At 33.8% G+C, this 24,195-nt stretch overlaps 1 protein-coding gene and 1 pseudogene across 1 annotated transcript; both read right to left on the bottom strand.

Moving 5' to 3' along the window:
• Positions 1-9,945: 9,945 nt before the first annotated feature.
• On the bottom strand, positions 9,946-16,096 carry LOC110727549 (factor of DNA methylation 1-like). Its single transcript, XM_021907116.1, has 8 exons — positions 16,004-16,096; positions 14,558-15,462; positions 13,542-13,723; positions 12,008-12,097; positions 11,642-11,929; positions 11,085-11,303; positions 10,730-10,991; positions 9,946-10,299 (listed from the first exon to the last, which is right to left on the bottom strand). Exons 2-7 carry the CDS (start codon positions 15,453-15,455, stop codon positions 10,764-10,766), a joined length of 1,905 nt encoding a protein of 634 aa, XP_021762808.1. The 5' UTR covers positions 15,456-15,462; positions 16,004-16,096; the 3' UTR covers positions 9,946-10,299; positions 10,730-10,763.
• Positions 16,097-17,571: 1,475 nt separating this feature from the next.
• LOC110727550 lies at positions 17,572-23,637 on the bottom strand (annotated as a pseudogene).
• Positions 23,638-24,195: the final 558 nt, after the last annotated feature.

Below are 24,195 nucleotides of genomic sequence, written 5' to 3' on the forward strand. Positions count from 1 at the left end.
CTTCCCCGGACAAACAAATTAAAATCAACCCTATAAATTTAAAAACACTAAAGATAACCAGAAGATTCAGAACAAAACAGCCAAAGAAACAGTGTTGATGAAGCAGCTACAGAGCACAAATAGAGTAATTTATCGATCGCAAACTCCCAGCCAAGACGAGAATGAGATAAACAGTCAGTAAAAGCGATTAAAAAGAATTTAAAAGAGCCAAAAGATAAAATAGTGTAATGTATTTGTACTGTGTTTGGAAAGGAAATCATATTGACACCAAAAGGAATAGGAATTGAGTTGAATACAATTCCCACTGAATAGGAGAGGATGAAATGAAAGATAAAAAAACATACCATGATTCAGATAATGTTGATTACTCAAATAATCCTTCAGCTAAGCCCTTCTCCAAGACTGATGGTGCACAGTTTATTATCAGGGCTCTCAGCCATAAGCTTTTCTTGCTGAATCATTTGTTCTTCTAGTTTAAGTACTTCTGCAATGATAATAGCTTTCTGGCACTTGCTTTTGTGAACTGCCAAAGCCCTTTCAACAAAAGGAACTAGCCAGTCTAATCTGATTTTCATCATTTGAAGATCGGCTAAGGTGAAGTTCAGGTATTCAGCTTGGGAGTTATTTAAGGAATTCCCTGTATTTTTTTCAAGGACGATTATCATCTTTCCAAGCGACTCTAAGGCCCATGTCAAAAGGACATTGCTATGAACTATATGTCCTTCAATTATGTTCCCATGATTATTCTATATTTTCAGTAAAACTGGGACCAAATTGGAGCTGACATCAACCCCTTGGAATTTCTCCTAAGTTACCAGCACAAAAAAGAGTTCCTGATCTAGATGCCTAACTATTTACTGATTCTTGTTCCCAAAAAATAAAATTAAAAAAATAATAAATTACTGACTCAGTAAGGGTTAAAATAATACTGCTAGAAGGATATCAATACTTAATTAAAGAAGGGGTAGGCAGAAGTGAATCCACCCAACTTCATTCAGACCCGAAATGTGTGGAGCCAAGTTTAAGCTGACATCAGTTCTTTGGGAATTCTCCTCTATAGCACCACTTTTGGAAATCTGCATGAGAAGATAAACACTTTAAATTAGTTACCTACAAACACTTGTAGGAGAGATCGCCGGGGTTTTCAAATATACCTGACAAGGAGTGTTTATAGCCGGAGCTGTTTTATCATTATTTGCACATGAGGCCTCTGTCACAAAATCCAAGTATTCAGTATGAACAAAAGTAATGTCCTTCCCAGATACTAGGAAAGGGGTGCAAAATAGATGTTCTACTGCAGAGCTATATATTTGAATGCACAAGTCTATAACCTTTTAGAGCTGTGTCCATTTGGCATAATGATGTAGAAAGATCCTCAACACCTTGATGTTCATTCTTCCCATGCTGTGAAAAGGCGGAGATACTTTGTTCCACTGAGCTGGACTTCGAGCTTATATGATCACATGAATCTATCTCTTCCTCTTCCATACAAAACTACTCAAAATGCCAGGAAAGAATTAGCATTCTTGCAAAGCGATTGAATTATCAGCTAAAGCTACAGTTGCAGGCTTAGATAAAATAATTATGCCAAATTAAAGGAAACCATCATACTATCAGAAAGCAAAACTCTTCAAACACAATGACTCTTCCACATCTATTATGACTATAAGCCTAAATACAAGTACCAAACAAGCTCCAGAAAAAAAAAAAAGTAAATGATATATAGAAACAATAATCACAAGATATACTATGTTGACAAGATCAATAACAGGTATGAAATTGTTGCTGTTCACTTGTGCTGAAGACTTTCAGACCCATATACAAATAATACAATATAGCTCATTATATTCTTGGCACAACTTCTAAACTATCAATCATGAAACAAATAACAATTAATCAAACATTTGTGCATCCAGTAGTTATACCATGTACTACACTATAAAAAATACCAAAACCTTACCACGTCGAGGAGCAGGAACCGGACAAGATCCATAATGGGGGTGGCCAAAACAACTCCAACAAGTCCGGGTAAGATGAAACTAGCCGACAAGAATCATCACCCAGATTATATACACCGATCTCTTGATGCTTCCTTGCTCCTCAAAATAACTCATCGTCATTAGAGTAATCACCAACACGAGTTGGAAAACAATTCTTAGGAAACAGTATGCAATTTTCTTTATATCCAGGAAGATAACAAGTATCAATAAAGAAAACCTAAACATAAGTCACAAACAATATCTTATCTCCCAAAACAAAAACACTCTCCCACTCATGCAACTCTTCATTCAACTTAAAAACCCGAAACTTGCAATTAGACCCTCTAACAATCAAATACAACTCCCCATCACATACAGCCAATCGCCTGCGCCTTTGATTGAATTCAGTTATGGAAAGGTCAGAAGGAAATTTACATAGCTTTTGACCGAAACTACCAGGGCAACCCTTTCCTTGAAAATCATTGATTAGCCAAGTTATCCCTGCCGTGCTTATAGCACAAACACCACCCTTGAATTTGACAATATCGTCGAAAAGACAATCGGGGCAAAATTCCATCAACTTCCACTCCTCATTGAGCTTAACAATACCCAGTGCCCCTCTTAGATAAAGCAACAGTATCACAACCACCCCACTAAAATTCAGAAGAACAGAATTCGTCTTAATCGGATAATTTTCCCAGTATTTTAAACGACTATTTTTAGAAGAAAATACATCTTCAACGCTTTTGGTGAAGCGCAAATTAACCCTAAAATCAACAATTCGCAACCCAAAATCAAGAAAATTCAGGGATTTGGGGAAATTACTGTTGACATTGATGATACTAGTTATAGGATGACGAATTTTCAGCTTATCAAATTCTTCAATTGATACAACCCAAGGTTTAATCTTTTCGGAGAGGGGATTATAAAGAATATATACAACACTTGAAATCAAAAAATTGGGCCCACCTGAAACCGACGGAATTTCGAGAGGAAAATCAGAAATGAGGAATTGGGTTGAAGGAGAGGAAGAATTACGCCATTTTCTGCAAACTGCTCGGAATCTCCGGTGATCAGAACCGTGGAATTTAAGGTGGCCGGCGATTTTTCCGATGAGTTCTTCAGGAGATTCGACCAGTCTGATTTTCTCCACCGTAATCTTGGCGTTTTCCGGGGCATTTCCGGCGAGTCTGTATTTGTCGAATTTAGCTAGGGTTTGTGGATTTTGTGTTTCTGAAAGTAATTAAACGTTTAAGATGTTTGGCGCCAAACCTGTATTTATTGGGTTGATTTTAATATGTTTGTTCGTACGGGGGAAAGTACTGTGTGAATTGTGAACTACGGAGTACTAATTTTAAGTTGACAAGTATTTTTGTAAATCTAATATATATATAAATAAAGCAGGCATTTTTGGAAAGCATTTGGAGCGTCACGTAAAAAATATACTTATTTCGACCAATAAGAAGAAAGATTTGTATTTTATTTTTAAATTAAAAAATTATGTCGCCACATAGATAAAAGTAACGATATAGATTTGATATATCTAGCATTCGAAGCGCCACGTAAGAAATATACTTATTTCGACCAATAAGAAGAAAAATTTGTATTTTATTTTTGAATCAAAAAATTATGTCGCCACCTAGATAAAAGTAACGAATTAGATTTGATATATCTAAAATTTTAGTGCCAGGTAGATTAAAAACCAAGAATAAAATTATTTCATAAATTAATGGTAAAAAATGTAGGAAAAGAGAAATTTATTAAATCATATAACTATGAGTATAACAAATACAAAAAAAATATATAAAAAGATAAAGCTCAAAAAAGATTTTATTAATTAATTAAAATCATATCAGAAATAATATTATATTTAAATGATAAACGACTATAATAAAGTTTGATACCAATAGTGTTTATATAATAAAGTAAAATTTATTTCTTAATTTTAATGAAATTAAAATTTGTGATACGTACCATTATAAATTGACGCATCATATGTTACCAACAAAACTTCGTGTCAAATTACGAAATTAAATGTTAGCTTAATTTTGTGTTAGTAGTTTTGTGTCAGTTTTAGGTAATCAATGACTGAATAATTCTTAGCTTAATTTTTAAAATCCATGTTTAAATTTATATTTGTAACTATTGCTTACATTGTGTTTATTTGGGATAGTTAACGATTATATATTATGTTTTGTTTACTGAATTTCTCCCTCGCCTGTTTGACATACTTACCTTTCGCAAACAAGATAGCTTAATAATTTTGGATATGGTCCTATCAAACGATGAGGTATTATATCTTTATAAATTGTTTACATTTATTAAAATTACCTTTTTAGGTTTTATTAATGAATTTTATGATTAAAACAAAATTTTTGTGATTGAGGTAGCTTAATCAAGTCTTCAATTAAATTAATTCCTCGACTAAAGCCAACTCTGTTCAACACTTTCGTCCAAAATTTATTGAACGAAAAGTTTACTCCATAAAAAAACTTTCAATGCATAGATTTGATTTTGTAAAATTACAATTTTTAGATCATCAATTCGCAACAATTTTTCACTTTTGGGTAAATATATTGATTTATTTTATAAAATTGTAGAGATTAATTTTATATCAAATTTATTTTTGCTAAATTTCTGTGCTCAATTTATCCACTTTTATTAGATGGAGTAGATATGGTTGTGAATGAAATTAGTGATTCATTCGAAATAGAAGATAAATAATGGAATACATATTTTTATTATTTTTTAATGATGATTCTTATCTTTATGGGCCGGGGAATAAATTACATAAATTAATAAAAAAATTATCCTTAACAAATAATAGCAAATTAATCAAAATATTATGAGTATGATCTAATTACAAAAATTATTTTTTTGTGTGATTTTAATATTTTATGTATAAAACACCGTGCATCGTACGGGCTTTTATCTAGTAAAGTTTATTTTTAGTTGGTAAAGCTAATGAGTGTTCTCGGAGTGTTAGATAAGAAAATTAAAAGTGGAAATATAAGAGTAAAACTAACATTAATTACACCGAACGACGCATTATTTTTGTCGTGCATTCCTAACTTAATATTATTCCTTATCTAACGACATGAGGCGCTCGTTAGCAAAATCCTTTTAATTGATACCAGTACATTTTTATTGGTTAATTTTATACTTGTATTTATTAACATACCTCACTTATTACTTTATTGGCCTAAATTAAACATGTCAATTAAAAAGAATTGGAGGAAATATTATTATTTTTTAAATAAACAATTGAAATATGAAGAGAATGACACTTGAGGCAAATCATAATTTTAAACAGAGAATTATAAGACTACTACATTCCTAAACAAGATAATCTAAATTTTATTAATGTATGTACTTTTTCAGTAATGAAAATATGTGAAGTGCCAAAAAAATATACTTTGTATACGATTTTTTTTTTTAAAAAAAAAAAGGTTCAAAATTGTTTTCTAATGATTAAAAAAGTCAAAACAATTTATCTATTAGTACTATGAAGTATTACTAGATCCTTTAACAGTTATTTGCAACGATTTGACACAAAATAGAAAGGAAAAATGTCCGTTATAAATAACTGTTAATGGAGATAGTATTATTGATTAAGTAGTTCAAAATGAGGGATAAACAAAGGAACCAACCCATGGCATAGCATCACCGCAATATGCCCAATTTTCCCAATTATCGGGTAAACTAGAATTTGTGATCTTCTTCAACTCTCGACTTTGTATATCCAAACGAAAAACCGTGTTATGACGAGTGGATAGAGCTACTAGAATTTCCCTTCCGTCCTTAGAATAAGCATAAGGCTTTATCCTTCTTTGCCCAAAAGTCTTACAACCAAATAAGGTATGTGCCTGTGAGAAGCGAAACAATTTAGTCCACGATTGTTGTACGCCGTATTCCTTCATAATCCATATCTCCGTTAATGTAACCAAATGCAAGCATCCCCTCAAATTAGCCAACTCAAATGGATGATCATATAAAATCACTTTACTAGGCAGTGGGTTTTTACTAGGCAGTGGTATTTCATGATATTTTTCGCTTCCAAGGTCGAACGCAATTATTTTTCCCAAAATATCTATATATATGAAATGCAGTGCATTATTAGTTAGTACCATACATGAATTTGTTATACTGCCACATAAATATAAACTAGGTATGTCGTCCATGTTTAACTTCCATGAATTGCTCTTCAAACTGTAAATACAAGTATAGGTCGTCAGCACATATTTCATGTCGTATGTCTGACACACAATCTTATAATCTCCGCTCGTACAATCATAACCAAAACCATTCCTTAAATTCGGGTTTAGACCTTCCAACTTAGGTATGATCTTGGAGGCGCCAGTGATCGGGTTGTAAAGAGAAAAACGTCTAGTTTGGCTTTCTTTTGACAAATGTGTGAAGCAGAGCAGACCATTGCAAGAACCGACGAGGAGGGGTCGTCTGTCAAGAGGGATATTAGGAGTTATAGGCCTGACCTTAGTATTCTCAGGATAGTGAAAATCAATCGACATAAGAATATTATACTTGGGAGAAAAGACTATGACGAGGGAGCTTGTATTGCTATTTTTTATGCGGCGAATGTGGGAGTTGATGAAATAAGGGCTGTTTATTTCATCGCGCCAACACTTGCATACACTCTTAAAACGGAGAAGATCTTCAATTGGTAGCCTCAAAAGGATATTGCACACCAACTCCATCGGAAGCCTGACATGCTCGCGATTATTGTCACATATTAGAATATTTTGCTTATTCTGTAGAGATTTCAGTGTTGAGGTTAGATTGATTAAACTTCTTTCAGATTTCTTCATGATGACAAGTTAACAACGCACGTACAAAGAATAGGGATTGTATTAGGAAGAAAATATGTTAATTCACTTGACTTGGTTGAATAATATTGTGCACCAGATACAATATTTATACTACCCTAAAACAAAAACCTAACCTACCTAGGAAACTAGATATGATAGATTGATAGATTATATTCCCACAACTTCGGATCCTAAACTTCTCGTAACATATACTTATTTTAAATATGATTAATTTCTCCTAAATTAATGCCCCCTATTAGAGATTTGATAGGTAACAAACACAAAATAAATCACGACAAACTACGATGCTATTAGAAAAATAATAAGTTACTTCCTTTTCTTAATGTTTAGTTCCATTTAAAAATAATCATAGTGATATTGACCTGGAAAGCTGGAAATTGATAGTTTTAAAAAAATAATCATAAGATAAAAGTGAAGTTAATTAAACAAGATAAAAGTTAAAACATTGACTACAAATAATTATTTAGATAATCAAATTTAATTTAAAAAACTTATCTTTTTATAAAACAAAATTTAGGATAACTTTTAATTTGCTACAATAGCGTCATTATCTTAATCTGACATGGAATGACTTTGTAATTTAGAAAGAAAAAAAATCACCTTTTTTTATTTATTAAAAAAATTACCTTAATAGTTATTGCTTGTGTATCTTTTAGTATTTAATAATTATTATTATTGATTCTCATCATGAGAATTGCTTCTTAGTAATTTATTTTCTTATCGTAAAGTAGAAATATTACTCCATATGGAATCAATCAAATAAAATAAGGAAAAAAAAAATTGAAATCTAACATTAAAGTAAAAAACAATTCATAAATAGTTTTTCCTTATTTAAATTTTTTATTTTTTTTTTTGGAAAACATCAGCCATAATTGCATAATTCAAGGGAGGGATTTCCTTACTTAAAGTCATATCATCAATTCACAATCAATTAATTTATCCAATCAGAATTTAATATGTATAAAATAGAAAATAAAAACTAAGTTAAAATGGAATACATTCAATATGAATAGATATTTTTGGAACGCCCAATAGTATATGGAACTAACAAATTGAAACATAGAGAGTATTAAAAAAAATCTCTTAAGAGTTTAAGTATTTTAAAATTAAATAGGTATGGTTAGTATTTTAGGATAAATTATATTATATAAGCTAAATTTATATTACTAGATACGATTACACGAAATAGTTCGTAAATGTTTTTAGGAGATTAATTTTATTAATTAGTGATAAAGTATAAAACATATTCATGGGTCTCAACCATTAGTTTAAGTTTTTGGTTGAGTTGGTTCTTTAACACGGTATCAAAGCCAGTGTGACACAAAGGTCACGGGGAATATGGTTAGTTCAGAAAAAATAAGGTGAAGTAAACGGGCCTAAGTCGAGATATGAGATATATCAGGTATTAGACATTATGTGTGATATACATTTTCCATATGGATAATATTAGGTGAATAATATATTTATTGATTAGTTATGTTAACATATTATTTAGTAAATACTATTATAGGTTTTGTATATATATACTCTACCTAATAATCAAGCAATCTTCACCAATTTTTTTTTGAAAAAATCAAGCAATAGTATTCACTCTTTTACCCTAAATCAAGCAATAGTATTCACTCTTTTACCCTAAATTTGTCAAAATATAATTTGTTGTCATGAAAGAATTTAAAAGAAGTTTTATCAACCGTGAACGACGATTTCTCAAAAAAACTAATGTTAGAGACATGTAAGGGGACAGCATGGGCACCTTTTAAGCAGCACCTATCAAAAATAGCCTTAACACCGAGATCGATAAATATTCTAAGTACACCAAGTGACAATAATCGCGAGCATGGCAGGCTTCCGATGGAGTTGGTATGTAACATTCTAGTGTGGCTACCTGTTGAAGATCTTCTCCGTTGTAAGATTGTATGCAAGTGTTGGCGCGATGAAATCAACAGCCTTTATTTCATCAACTCTCACACTCGCCGCATGAAAAATAACAATGAGGCAAATACAAGTACAAGCTCCCTCGTACTAGTCTTTTCTCATGGGCTGAACACTCTCATGTCGTTTGATTTTCATTCTCCTGAAAATACTAAGGTCAGGTCTATAATTCCTAATATTAGCCATCTCGACTCACCCTTGTTGATTCTTGCACTGGCCTACTCTGCTTCGCGCAATTGGAATTTTATAGCCTAACTAGAAAAAACCGAGCTAGAATCTTTTTGCTGTACAATCCAATCACGGGCGCCTCAAGGCTCATACCTCAGTTTAAACCTCGAAACCTGACTTTAAGGAAAATGGGTTTTGGTTATGGTTGTACGAGTGGAGATTATAAGATTTTGTGTTTGGCATTAAACAACGATAAATGGAAGACATATACTGGTTTATACACATTGAAGTCCAATTCATGGAAAGTAAATATCGACGAACCTTGTCCATTTAATGTATTAGGGGCACCGTCTACCATGGTTCTTTCTAATAATGCATTGCATTCCATAACTTCGTCGAATAAATTAAAATAATTGGTTTTGATCTTGGAAGCGAAAGGTTTCATGAAGTACCACTGCCTAGTGATCAAGTGATTTTGTATGACAAACGAATTGAGTTGGCTAATTTAAGGGGATGCTTGCATTTGGTAAGGTTAACGGGGATATGGATAATGAAGGAATATGGTGTTGAACAATCGTGGACTAAATTGTTTTGCTTCTCACAGGCGAATGAATGTGCATTATTTGATCGTAATATTATGGGTAAAGAATTGATGATGTCTTTTGTTTATTCAGGATGGAAAATAATTTTTAGTAGCTCTAGCAATACATTACAGGATTCTTCGTTGGATCTACAAAGTCGAGAGTTCGAAAGGCTTAAAATTTCTTATTTACCCAAAGATTGGGAATTTTGGGCACATTCGGCTTATGCCATGCCATGGGTTGGTTCCTTTGTTTATCCCTAATCTGAAGTGCTTACTGCTTAGTACTACTACTATTCCATAATAGATAATAGTTTTAATAAATTTATGATTTGCAGATTTGCTTAAAAGTGTCCTTAGTAAGTTCTTATTTCATAGGGTTTGGTATTAAACAAAACTATTCATTGCACAAGGTTAATTTTTTAATTTATTTACTTTGATTTATCTCCAATAATCTCCTCCTGTCATTTCAAATTTTCAACACTCCAAGTTTCCAACAAGCTATACAAGTCAGTGAATCACCGTAACATTAGCAGATTTAGCAAGATAGGGAACATAACATGAGACTACAAAGGCTACAATTATCATACGGAGTACTATTGGAAGATGAACAAATTGTCTAATGATACCTCACTTATTTAAGTTATGGTTACACGAATCACAAATGTTGTATCGCCCAGCATAGCGTGAAATAGGCGAAAAACTGACTGATACACAGGTGTCGTGATTCTAACCAGCCATTAGGTGAAACTTTGAGGCTGGAACATTGCATTCGCTAGAGATCAAGATGTTCCTGCAAGACAATTCAAAAACAGAACTTCAACATCTCAAGTATAATCATCCATGAAATTTAACAAATGATCAATTTGGTTTTTGATTTTACTTTGTATGATTAGAAACCAAGGCACAAAATTCAACCACTAACTAGCCAAATAGGCCCATGGGGATATTGGACAAGAAGGTAAAAAGGAACAGTGTGAAAAATTGACAAATCAGAGCATGCAAATTACAGAACATTGCCCCAAAACTTCTGGAGACCCCAACCTTTGTGCACACACAGACATACAAACTGCAAGGGTTTCCTTCCACAATACGAAGTAACACATAAGCACCCTGATTCGCCACAAGTTAGTCATCAAATCATTAAATGCAACGTTGGGCACAAAGATCACAATTATCACAACGGAACAGAAATCAAGTTAGGTTGTCAAATGCACACTTACCAAAAGACTCATTTGGGAGAGCAAGTGGACAATTTCACCTCTTGCGTTTCAGAGTCTTCAGATTCTTAAATATATAATTAACAACCTCCTTTACAGTAGCCTTGCGTCCTTCCTTGTAGTTCCAGAGTTCATTGATCACGTATCTCCCACTTGGATTATACTCATTCAGCTCTTTCAAGGCCACTGTAACTGTTTTGTATACTTCATCACCCCACTCCTCCTTGAGCTTCATCAATTTCTCATCTTTTTCATCAATTACTTCCTGCATCATGAATTCGTTGTCAAGTCCAAAGTGGTAAATACTGATACAAACTAAAGACCAGCAATTTCAGATCTAAAGGAAGACATAATTCACCTCGGTTTCTCCATTATTATGTTCAATAATTCTGAAAGGATGCCATGCTGGATCTTTCAAATTCTCTTGCCACAGCGAGCATCCCTCACTTGCTTTCAAAAAGGCCTCGTCTATTGGGAATCTAATTTTGCATTCAGCAACAAAGGCCTTCTCATCTATTTCACCCATTCTTTTGATACCGATATTAGTGCGGTTACTTTGCAACATTTCTAATAGAGCCTGGAGCATGAAAAGTATATTACATACAAATCATCAGAATAAACATCTGAAATTTCTAATATGCATCCAAATAAGCAAATTAATACAATATGAAAATCAACGTTAAATCCTAAAATAATATCAGCCAACTAAAATAAGGTAATAGATGAAAAAGAAGCGAGAAAACAGCTATGAATATCACTTTAGCTTCCTACTAATGATATATAGTTCCTCATGCAATAAAGGGATTATGATCTATGCCTGGTCTACATGGCTAGATGATGATGATGATGATGATGATGATGATGAATATACTAATTGTAGATATATCTTGGAGAAACAAATATGTAAAGACATACATTAATTAACACATTGCGAGCTTCCTGCAACTCATCGTTGCTCTGCCTTTGTTTTATCACAAGAGTCTGATTCATATCTTCTAAATGGTTCATATCATCAATCTTCTGATCCAACTCTTCTCTCATCTCCTTCATCTTCCTCTGGACCGCGGCATCATCATCATCTCCAAGATGCTTCATAACTTCTAATTTTCCTTTTAGCTCCTCAATCTCCAACTGTAACTTCTGCCTAGCATCCAGCTCCTTTTCTAGCTGAAGAATTTTCTTCAAGGCCTCTTCCTTCTCTCTCTGCACATTAGAACTTTGTCAGTGAGGGTTAAATATGGAAAGAACATGCTTTGATGCCACATGCTAGCCAATATTTACCTTTTGTTCTTCAACAAGCCTCAATACATTTTCATCTGCTTTCTTCTGCTCCACAGAAGCCATTTGCAGTGAATTGTTTCTTTCATCATTCTAAGAGTAAAAATTCACCCAGATTAGAAACCAAATGCAGAAGACATCAATAAACACCTAAAGTTTACAAACCTAAAATAACCTAAAAAACACAGAATTTGAAACATAACATGGACATAAGACAATGATAGCACAGTAAGATGATTCTGTTATGTTTCAAATAAACATTGACTTAAAATCCATCTTTGCAGCGCTTGACCCCATTAAAGTGAAGTCGATCTGTAATTGAGTAGAATAATACGACTAACATCACCCTATTGTTTATTCTGTGTTTCTATCATCACTGTTGGCATCTGCAAATAAGTCACAGTAAACCACCAAACTCACCAGAGATACAACAGATAGTGATAATATTATGGAAAATATATAGAGAAGCTTAATGTTTAACTAAAAACAGGGGTGAGTGACTATATAACAGCCTACTGCGGTCACAGGATCAATAATCCCAGTTGGAGTTACTAAGACAAATTTCCGTGCCTACAGCACCTCAGAACTTTAGAAAAGCATATATATGTGCAAGATGTGTGTCTCTATTAGTTGGAAGCAGGTCAGCATGAATACCATGCTCAATATTGAAAATATCCCGAACCAGCCAAGCCACCTGTGATGGTTAGGTACGACAGAGAACAAAGACAAGAGGGGACCACTGAAAAAATGCAGAAACAGCTGAAACAAGCAGAGCAGCAGCCACAACACACCTAGCCCTCCCACACCACTTAGTGGGCCCCATCAGGATCCCTTTTGGCAGTTGAGGAAGAAGACAAAATATGTGCATATATATAGAGAGAGGAATGATTGAAGAAGGCAGTCAGTTGTTTCGTTATTTGTGCTTGCACATTGGAGATTTGTAGCCTCAAGCAACTACCTTGGAGATCAGTAGCCTAAAGCTTATTGCTTTGTAATTATTTTCCCTGAAATCATTGCCATGAAACCTTTCTCTTTAATCTAAATTAGTATATATCTTGTAAGCTTGAGTGTTGGCAGTGAGTCCATAACATATCCAGAAGGTATGATGACTACGATCCTAGATCAGAGAGGGCTACAACACTATGACAGGCTAATTGCCAACCTTCCAGAGGTTTGTTCATGCCTAGAGTACATATGAGATCCATAATCAATATATATGCAGCAGATTCAAGTGTGCAACAATATATACGAAAGTAGCAACAAAGCTTCCATCAAATCCAAAACCAGTCCACAACAACAAAACCAAAGGCGGTCCAAAGCCTCATTCCCAAATGGATGGCATAAGATGCATGAACCAAGAATCTATGTCATATAAAAATCCAAAACCAGTCCAACTATTTAATTTTTTAACATTAAGAAATTCACAGTAAAATAAATGAAAGAAACAATCAAGCTTTCTTGTCTCTTATTCAATCCATATCAGTTTGTAACAATAACAACACCCAAAAAATGAACAAGAATACTGGAAGCAGCTCACCTGCTGCTTCTCTTCATCGAGTTTCTGCCGCTCACGTTCAGTTAAGACCTCGCGTTTGCTTAATTCTCTAGTGCGCCAATCAAGCTGTCTTTTCTTTGACTCCAAATCATGATTCATCTTTTCTTGTTCTGCCAATATCCTTTGAACATGATCCCGAGCAATGCGCTGCATCTTACGGGTTTCTGTTAAACAAAACAATAACTACAAAAGGTAAGCAAGTTTGAGTTTTCTAAATTTTCAGCCACCCGCAACTGTCCTTGAAAAAAGAAGATACTGAATCAAATTCAAAATGTGTGCCTAGATAAGAACTCAAATAACAGAAATATAATCATCAAAGGTTATCAATGTTAATATGTGGGCCCATTGGAAACCTCACTACAAGCATAAAATAATAAGGTGAACAAGGAGAAAACCTGAAGAAGATCTTGTATCAAAGACAAGACTCCATAACAAATACTTGCCAATCAGCTCTTGCACTAATGCAAGTCAAGCATTTCTACAATTAGTTCTTAGCGGGTTGTATAAGCTAGTTAAACTAGCTGAATATATTAGCTGTTTGAATAAAGTGTTTGGCAAGCAGTTGTTAATTGATAGCTACTCTACTGTAATGGATAATATATAGCAAGGGAGATTTTCCAGCACATTTGGTAAAGGGTAATAAACTTTACTAACTTTAGGATAGAATAGTCATTTCACAACTATACTTACAAACCTCGTTTCCACAAACCTTCTACAACCAACTTTTTCTAAATCAGATTGGACTAAAACCTCTCTTCTAATACTATCTCAACCAAATACTCTCATTAGAGGTTTGAACTAGTCATACCTCTCTTATTGCCCATGAGAAACTAACATGGTTTCATACTCCGCTTTTAGTCCACAAGGGCCAATAGAAAATGAACCAAGCGTTTAATAACATAGCAAAATTATTAACAATTAAAAGTTAATATATGTATCAATGAAAGCAGCATAGCATATAATGGAATAAAGCACATTTTGTGGTTTAAAGAAATGACCTTCATAAAATGCTTGGTGGAGCATGTCTTTCTCTTCGAGCATCCGACTCAAAGACATAGCTTTCTCATTGACTTTGGATTGCATTTCATCCAGGTTCTGGTTCTTCATGTCAATCTCATTAGCTAAGGTGACAACCATATTTTCAGTGTCCTGTCTTCCCTTTTGCATAACTTCTGAAAGTGTCTTGAGTTCTCGGTTCTTGCGAAGGTACTCTCCCATCAAACCTTCTGCATGGTAATCATCTGCACGGGCAAACCATCCATAGATAGCAGAACCAAGATTCCCCTTTTTACTAATCCACTCCTTCTTACTGTGATGACCAGCTTCAAATGACTTCTCAAAGTCCACAGCGTTTTTGAAGCCGGCCCACTCTTTCTCAAAGTGAACCACAGCTTGCGCAACTTGTTCTTGCTCGTCATGGAAAACTTCAATTCCCAAAGGCTTATACTTGGAGAAAGTTTTCATCCAGAACCCACTGTCAGTAACTTGTTTTCCAGTCTTTTCATCACTCACAATATTGACAACAACACCAATCCACGGCCAGCAATAGATATCCTCTTTTTGCTCACTAACTTGTGGTTCTGGATCAGCTGCTTGCGTAGGTTGTGCAGATCCAAAACCCAAGTCAATTTCCAAATATCTCGCCAATGCAAGATGGGTAGCCTTTTGTTTAGCACTTCGATGGGAAGCACCCTTGGCAACACCGGAGGCGTGTTGGAACAGGTCCTTGAATCCATACTCTTGCTTCTTCTTACCAGCGCAAAACGGGCACCTAAGGAAACCATTTGGTTTCTTCACCTTGTATATCCCAGATTGCAATTCTTGATACGGTTTCTCCACATACTCCTCAATCTCCGAATCACTGATCCCAGATTCTTCACCTGAGCTGTTCTCCATCAATTTCCTTCAAAGAGAAAGACAAAGTTGCAACATTTGCATTACAAATGAACCGATTCGTCAAGTCATACGGTTTGTAGCCTAGTAACATCATCACGGAACGAAACACCCGAATCTTAATTTAACTCCAATCAGCATTTCTACTTGTTTGTATTAGATCAATGGAAACACTGAATGTAACAGATTGTCATGTTCATAATTCTTACAAGAAATCAAATTTTCAAAGTTTCATCCAAACATTAAAGTGTTATAATCATAAAACAAAAGCCTGCAACACATTAGCAAACCAAATTTAACTCATTTACCAAATTAAGCACAAATAATCATCGCACAAAATTCTTCTGGATTAAGAATATCAATGCATATTGCACAGAATCGAAATTTTAGCAAAAAATTATCTCGTTATAATCTTTCAACACTAGGTGAATAATCAACCTTAGAAGAACCCTAAATTGACTATACTGACAATTAAATCAACGACAGAGTGAAACTAAACCCTAGATTGTGAAATTCAAATTCGATGATTTAAAAAGTAAAAAAGAAGAAACCTCAGAAGCAGCTTCAATGGAGGAGAGAAAGCTCAGAGAACACTTCAATGTAGGAGAGAGAGTGAGTGAGAGTGGGTAGCGAAAGTGTGAAAAGCTCCAAGGAGGCAAATACTGTAATTAATAAAAATTAAAAATTGTTGTCTGTAAATGTGATAATACCCAAATTGCCCCCATTTAATCTGAATTATTACAAACAATACATTTTTTTTCTCACTCTGGGAACTTGGGATTTGGTAACTAAATTCAATACGGATTATTTAATTGACCATATTAAAATTATTAATAGTGTATAGTGTGATTTTGTGGTCATGTGGTGTATATAGGGAACCTAACAAAATTAACAACAATCTCACACTTTACAAGAATTACAACAATTACAAAAACCTTTTAATCCTGATGCTATGATAAGTCGTCGTAATAAACCGTCTGACAAAAAAAAAGACATAATAAGATAATCAATTAAACATTTGAAAATAGGTGTATAAAGTGAGAATAAAATAAGATAATCAATTAAACATTTGAAAATAGGTGTATAAAATGAGAATAAAATAAGATAATCAATTAAACATTTGAAAATAGGTGTATAAAGTGAGAATAAGATAGAGCATCCAATCAAGAATAAGATTAAAGTATTAAAGGAGTGGTAAAATGTGTGAATAAAATTAAGAAAGTTTTAGCAAATGAAATAAATAAAGTTTATTGAGTAAAATAATAAAATTAAATGTTACTGTAAGATATAATAAACAAAAGTACCATAACACGTCATTGATGTGAAATTTTTTTCCCTCCCCACAACCCTATTCAACATCATTTTTTTCATCAATTCCCAAAAAACACTAATATTATTCTCAATCTCTCTATTCCAAGTTTTCTCAATCCTCTCACACTTTCATCAAAAAAAAGTCATCCTCTCACACTTGTTTTGGCCAATTCCCCCAAGGTACATTGATAACATAGCATTCTTAAGCAAGTTTATACACGTAATAAAATACCAAGCTACAATACTCCTTCCTTTTCGAATTAATTGCAACAGTAGGCTTGGCTCATAGTTTAAGAAAATTATAGACTATGTTTATAGGCTTATAGTATATAAAATATTGTTAGTAGGAGATAAAAAAAAAAAAAAAAAAGTAGTGTGGGTGGGGTTGGTAGGAAAGAGAAATAATAAAATATTTATAGTGGGAAAGAGAAATTATAAAATAATTGTGGGTCATTTTCAAATATAATAGAGTTGCAATTAATATGAAACGGCCGAAAATAAAAAGTGTTGCAACTAATACGAAACGGAGTATTAAATTTTGTTCGTATTCAAATTAACATTTTCATTTATTTGTAGCACTACGAGCTACATATAGCATTACCCTATAATTATGTTATATGTTCTTTTCACCTTACTACATTGTACAAATACATATTGCTACGTATTTATTATATGTTTCACAGTAGACAATTTAGCAAAATTATTAATGTGCATATATTCTCAATAGAAAGTGCAAATTCTAATATTTGAGATTAAGTTATGTATTATTTTCTAAAAATGTAAAAATCCACATAGTATTTGGGTAAAAAAGGCAAATTTAATTTAATGATGCATTTACAGCAAAAATGAAGTTTAACACCGTAGATATACTTGAAAATAGAAGTCACATTCTATTCAGAACTACATAACCTTCAAATAACTTAGGACTATAGAAGAGTTACATTCTAGTTTCAGATAACTTAGGAGCCGACATACTTGAAAATTTGTGAGCATAGAAGCTGAATATGGTCTCCTCCTCCCTAGTTAGAGTTACCAGTCTTACTACACCGATATTCTTATAATGTCTACAAACTATAAATACATACTTGCCCAAGTCTTATATTTTATAGCAGTTGTTGTAGCTACATATTTAATATTTATAAGCGATAACTAGATCACTGGTCAAGCTGGAATACAAGGAATTCTGAAGTTTTGTCGTCACACTCAAACCAACTTGTTCCGAGTTTACTAAAGAACTAATTCAACCTCTGGCGCTATTGAAGAGTCTTCAGAATCTGAAAAACAAAATTTGTAACTTCCTTTAATCTAGCCTTGCGTCCTTCCCTATAGTTCCAAAGCTCATTCACTGCATGTCTTCCACTTGGATTATACCAGTTGAGTTCTTGCAAAGCCATTGTAACGGCTTGGTAGACTTCATTACCCCACTGCACCTTGAGCTTCTTCAGCTTCTCATCTTCCTCGTTGATTACTTCCTGCACCATGAATCCATTTTAAGGTTGAAGTATTGGACATAAAGTTAAAGTATACCATGGTTTTATGAGTCAATTATGAAGACACTGCCAGTAATCACTACATCTCATGTACTCATCTACTTACAGGCTAACAGCACCATAACATACTGTTACATTATCGAAATTCAACACACATTAAAAGAAAGCCAGATACAAACAGTTTATAAACTCAGCTTGCAGCAATGGCGACACTAAAAAGGGTGAAAATACTTTGTTCATGGGAGGAGCGTCAAAGCTGTCAATACTCACCAACAAACCCCTAATATTCAATTAGGGTATAAATTGTTCAATGTTCACAATGGAAATTTTTTGAAATACTTCCCTATCCTCTATCATTAACCTGGATTTTCATTGTAAGTCACTGCAAGGTCTGCCACTGTCAGATATATGATGCAAGTATTTTGATAAATAGATTCATAAGTTTCAATTGCAGTATAATAAAGTGATATCAAAGCAGGGTTGGGTTAGCTTAGGCATGTAACATTCCTATCGTCAATAATTGCAGTATAATAAGCTGATCTACACAAAAATTGGCTTCACTATGGATGAAATGTAATCTCATTGCTTACAGATGGATGTAATGGATAACTTCAAGTCTGGGAGTTGAACAAGAAAAAATAATTCACCTGTATCTGTCCATGGATCTCAATAATTTTAAAAGGATGCCAAGCTGGATCAACCAAATCCTCCTGCCAATGCGAGCACATCATTCCTGCTTTTGTCATGGCCTCATCCCCGGTGTACCTTTTCTTGCACTCCTTAATAAAGCCCTTTACGTCAATTTCTCCCATCCCTTTGACTCCAATGTTATTGTGATTGCGTGGCAAAGTGTCCAACAGACCCTAGATACAAGAAGAAGAAAAAAAAGATAAACGTTTTCTGACCAGTGCAGAGGCAGAACCGTAAAGCATAAAATAAAAAATAAAAAAAATGCACATATCATCAATGAATAGAGATAAACCACCTCAAATGTTGATATTTCTAACATGCAGGCTATGTTACTTTCATACGGCTGTTCAGGCCTCATACCCGGGTCAAAATGATTGGACACTGATAAAGAAATTGACACAATAGGTAGGGAATTATGCAAATAGTTGCTACGAGTTATATACCACCTTTTACAAACAATATCCTATATAAGTAAAAAATAAATATATAAATAAATAAATAACAAGTTTGTCCAACTAACATGCACTACATTCAATGGTTTTTATGAACTTCAACTGTAAAGTGTTAAGAGTGACCCACAAACTAGCTCTCTGCCTTTTCCTCCCAACCTTCACATTAAAGAGACTGGGTTTCTTTGCCACATATGATATTTAAAACTAACAGAAACTATAATTGATGGATCTGAAATAAAAAAAATTAATGAAAACAATTGCTCTATTGTATGCATAGGCAATGTATATTTAATTTCCTTCTTGCCTAGGACATAACTTTAAAGATATATTGAGATGATGTTGTTATTGATATCCTAATTATATCTTATTTATGGGAAAAGAAACTGGGGCACAAACCAAAATAATAAGTCGAAATTGTCAGACAACTGTAAGACCAAGAGACTGCATATCTTGCAAAAATAGAGTATGGAAAAGACATACTATGATTGATGCTGTCCGAGCATCTTGCAGTTCATCTTCACTCTGCCTTAGTTTGATCATAAGTATTCTATTTATTTCTTCCAAATGGTTAATTCCTTCAATCTTATCATTCAAATCTTCATTCATGCCCTCCATCTGTGTCATCATCGCAGCGTGATCAGCATCTCTTAAAAGAATAATCTCTTTTAGTTGTCCAGTCTACTGACTCAACTCTTCAATCTTTAGTTGCATGTCTTGAAACTTCTGTTTAGCCTCTAGCCCCTTTTCTGAATAAGAAGAGGTTTCAGTAGAGACTTCCAAATGGTTCAAAACTCCAATCTTCAGATTTAACTCTTCAGTCATCTCCTCCATCTTCCTCTGGTGCATATCAGTGTCATCATCTCCCAGATACTTCATGACTTCTATTTTTCCTTTTAATTCTTCGACCTCCAACTGTAACTTATGCTTAACTTCCAGCTGAAGATACTTCTTCAAGGGCTCTTCTCTTTCTTTCTGTGCATTTAAATTCAAGTCTCTGTCAGTAAAAGCTAAACATAGTATGAAGCATGACATGCTTTTACAACACATGGCAGTTGACATTTACCTTCTGTTCTTCAGTGAGCCTCAAAATATTTACATGTGCTTTCTTCAGCTCCATGAAAGCCATGTATAGTAAATTGATTCTTTTAACATTCTAAAAACCATAGACAACAAGTTAGACACTCATCAAAAATATAGAAAACCAAATGTTACAGACAGCAAGCAAGAGCTGTGCCGATTTATCCCGCACCATCAACAAACCTCATTAAGTTTTCAAAACTGATGTACGACAACAACCAAATCAAATACCCAAGAAGGGCAGTTCTCTAGTTAAACCTCATCTACTATAGTTAGTCATTTCTAATTTCTTAATAGCACATTGCAAACATGACATAAAGATAAAAAGGAAAGAGCCTCAAAAGAGAACCACAAATCTAATGAATCTTATATCAATAAAGTGAACCTGGCTGCCTCGTTCAGCATAACCTTAAAGTCCTTGAACAACAAAAAGAGTACAGTAGCACCCCCAAGAACCACCAGCTTTCATCAGTGGTCTATTGCTATCTCCACAACCAACTTAGCAACAGCAGTTTTGGCAAGCTCTAACTCTATTCATGTTGCAATGTGCAAGACAAAGCAACACTACTCCACCCCATCGTCATTCTACTGCAGCTCAAAGCCTCAAAGTGAGCACAATTTTATAGGATTACTCCTCTAGAATGATATAAAGACCCTCCAAAAAATTATTATCTGGACCTGCCACTACTTTACAGTGCACATGACATCCGAGATCTTATTTCACAAAATAGTACTTTGCAAAAGTAAAAAAAAAAAAAAAAAAAAAAAAAAAAAAAAAAAAAAAAGGCTCTTCAACTTTGTGGCTCTATCACCGAGCATCTTCCAACACATGCAAAACACCAAATGGACTTCAACAATGGATAGTTTTTAAAAATATATAAATGCCAATCCAATAGTCAATTTGTTAATTTTTCACAATGAAACCAGAAAAATAAGAAAAAGAATCAACCTCCTCCTCCTCCTACAGGTTCTGCTGTATATGCTCAGTATAAACTCTGTCTTTGCTCAAGTCCAAATCATACAGATTAAATTGCATTTTCTTAGTCTCAAGCTCATGATTTATCTTCTCTGGCATTTGTGTTATCCTAGCATCATGATCTTGAGCAATGTGTTGCATTTTCTGAGTTTCTGTTGGAAATCAAGCACGCAAAATTTATTAGTATTTGGTCTTTTATGGTGTGTGGGGATAGGGGCATGACCTCCTTGAACTTAATACACATAAGAAAAAAAAAAAAAAAAAAAAAAAAAAAAAAAAAAAAAAGGGCTTTCACGAGCTCAAGAGACAGAAAAGCACAATCTCCAGCCAATATGTGGATGGGTAATGGATTTTAATCCCTGGGAATCTGGGATGATTCTAGACTGAGCTTTTGTCTCATTTGCACAGAAGGACTCCTAGTGTCAATGGAGAGCTAGAATAAGAACATGCTCTAGCACCAACAAAAGACAGGCAATTCCAGAGTTTGAAATAATTGATATAACATGGGGAGAGGGGGATCAGCATGCAAACAGAAATTTAAAACGTGTTCAAAGTATAATGAAACATGCTCAGATGTGCAGAGGCACCAATAAAAGAAAAATACATAATATTAGTTGTCAATTGTTAAGAGAGGAGGAGAAATGAGGGGAGAAAGACCGCGAATCAGACCCATTGCATTGGGAAGTTCCATCCTAATAGCCTAAATTAAATAATGCTTTCCAAGGAAAAAGAAACAGACCTGCATCATAAGATGCTTTCTGCAGCTTGTCTGCCTCTTCAAGAATTCGATTCAAAGACACGGTTTTAGGTTCTGGCACAGGTGGGAAGCTAGTTTCAGCAGATTCAAAGCCTAGGTCAACCTTTAAATATCTAGCCAAAGCAAGATGAAGGGCTTTCTGCTTAGATTTTCGCTGAGCAGAGCCGTTGGCAACACCTGAGGCATGCTGAAGTAGGCTTCTGGAACCACACGATTGCTTCCTCTTATCCTAACAGAAGGGGCACTTAAAGGTACCATTTGGGTTCTCCACTTTATAAATCCCGTTTTTCAAGGCTAGATATGGTATCTCTGAATACTTCTCAATCTCAGAATCAGTAATGGATTCTCCATCTGATATGTACTCCATCTAGCACCTTCAAAACAAGCAAAATTAGTGCTATACAGGAAGAATTGACCTCTGATGAGAGAATACTTGTATTAAGATTATACAAGATGTAACATCATACTCACAAAACAAACATCTGAAAATTCAGATAAAGACTAAATCTAAAACATTGTTGGTACTTCATAATTCCTAAACAATTACAATTTGTCTAATCTGCAAATTTAGAATTCGATCATATAACAAGTCCATACAAACAAATTACAAACTTTCGTAAATCAATGTCAAACTCTCAAACGCAACCACAATGAAGAACGTCATTTAAAATAAAAATTAAAAAATGGCATTAGAGACTACATACTTAGCATATGATCACAAAGAAAAAACCCATATCGAAATCGAAAATTCAATCTATAAATCGACAAATGTAGCTGCATGATTAAATCCCCATGCCTTACTAATTGAGTAGCCCTTTAAAACTAACAATTCAGATATGATCAAAAGTCAAAATTCTAGCTACCAAAACTTACCGTTTGTTAAAGTACATGGCCAAAATGTAGGTAATTCATGGTTCATATGAAAAAAAATTATTTTTATTTTGGTGATTCAAATGTCAGCATCATAATTTCATAGAAATTTTTAGGGTTATTTATCCAATGCTTTTACACTCCATAAAACCCTAGAAATTAATAACATGCAAACATTATTTTGACAATTGATTTCACAAAAAAGATCAATTATAACAAAAGGGTCTTACATAATTTCTACAAAAGTGTCAGGAAAAATCAGTAATTGCATAATTTAACTATAACATACAATCATAATAAGCAAAACCAACGTGAACAAAGATGCAATTTTTAAACCAAATGCTAGAAATTCTGACATATTAACGAAATGAGCAAGTAATTTTACTGATATTGAAGTGCTCCAGAAACAGCCTAATGCAGGAATGTCGTCGTCTTCTTAAAGGAGTGAAGAATTTCCAGAGGAGTAAAGAATCACTGTTTTTAGACTGGAATTTAAAGGGATTGTTGCGAGTAAAGAATCACTGTATTTAGACTTGGAATTTAAAGGGGTGGTTGTGAGTAAATACGAAATACGAAGTACAAGTAATACTTTCACCGTTTTTTAACGTTTTTCATTTCATGTTTCTAATGCGCAAGTGCGTAACCACTTGGTGTAAAAAAAAATATTGTATACCAAGCTCGAAAGGAAATCTTATTTTAAAGTGGGTCATCTATTATTTTCTTTACCTCTTATCTCGCCTTAGTTGGCGACATTTTATTGATAGTGTACAAGAGAATCTTATACATCAAGTGTACCCTTATCCTTTTGATCGGTTTATTTTTTCACATTGTAATATGGACACAATAAGTTTTTATTATCTATCCTGCAAATAAAATTTTTGAAAATTTTAATCCAGCATAAATAAATTTAAAAAAAATAAAAAAAAAGGTATTGGGTGCGGACTGCCGCACGAAAATTTGCGTGCGGTAGGTTGGCTGGTACATTTCACTTGTTAGCTGATATGTTTCATGTGTTGGCTGATATGTTTCATTTGTTGGCTGATATGGTTTTTGTGTTGGCTAATATATTCCTTTTGTTGGCTGATATGTTTTTTTAATTTTTGATATGTTTCTTTTGTTG

This window comes from Chenopodium quinoa, unplaced genomic scaffold (genome assembly GCF_001683475.1).
Source record: "Chenopodium quinoa cultivar QQ74 unplaced genomic scaffold, ASM168347v1, whole genome shotgun sequence".
Lineage (NCBI taxonomy): Eukaryota > Viridiplantae > Streptophyta > Magnoliopsida > Caryophyllales > Amaranthaceae > Chenopodium > Chenopodium quinoa.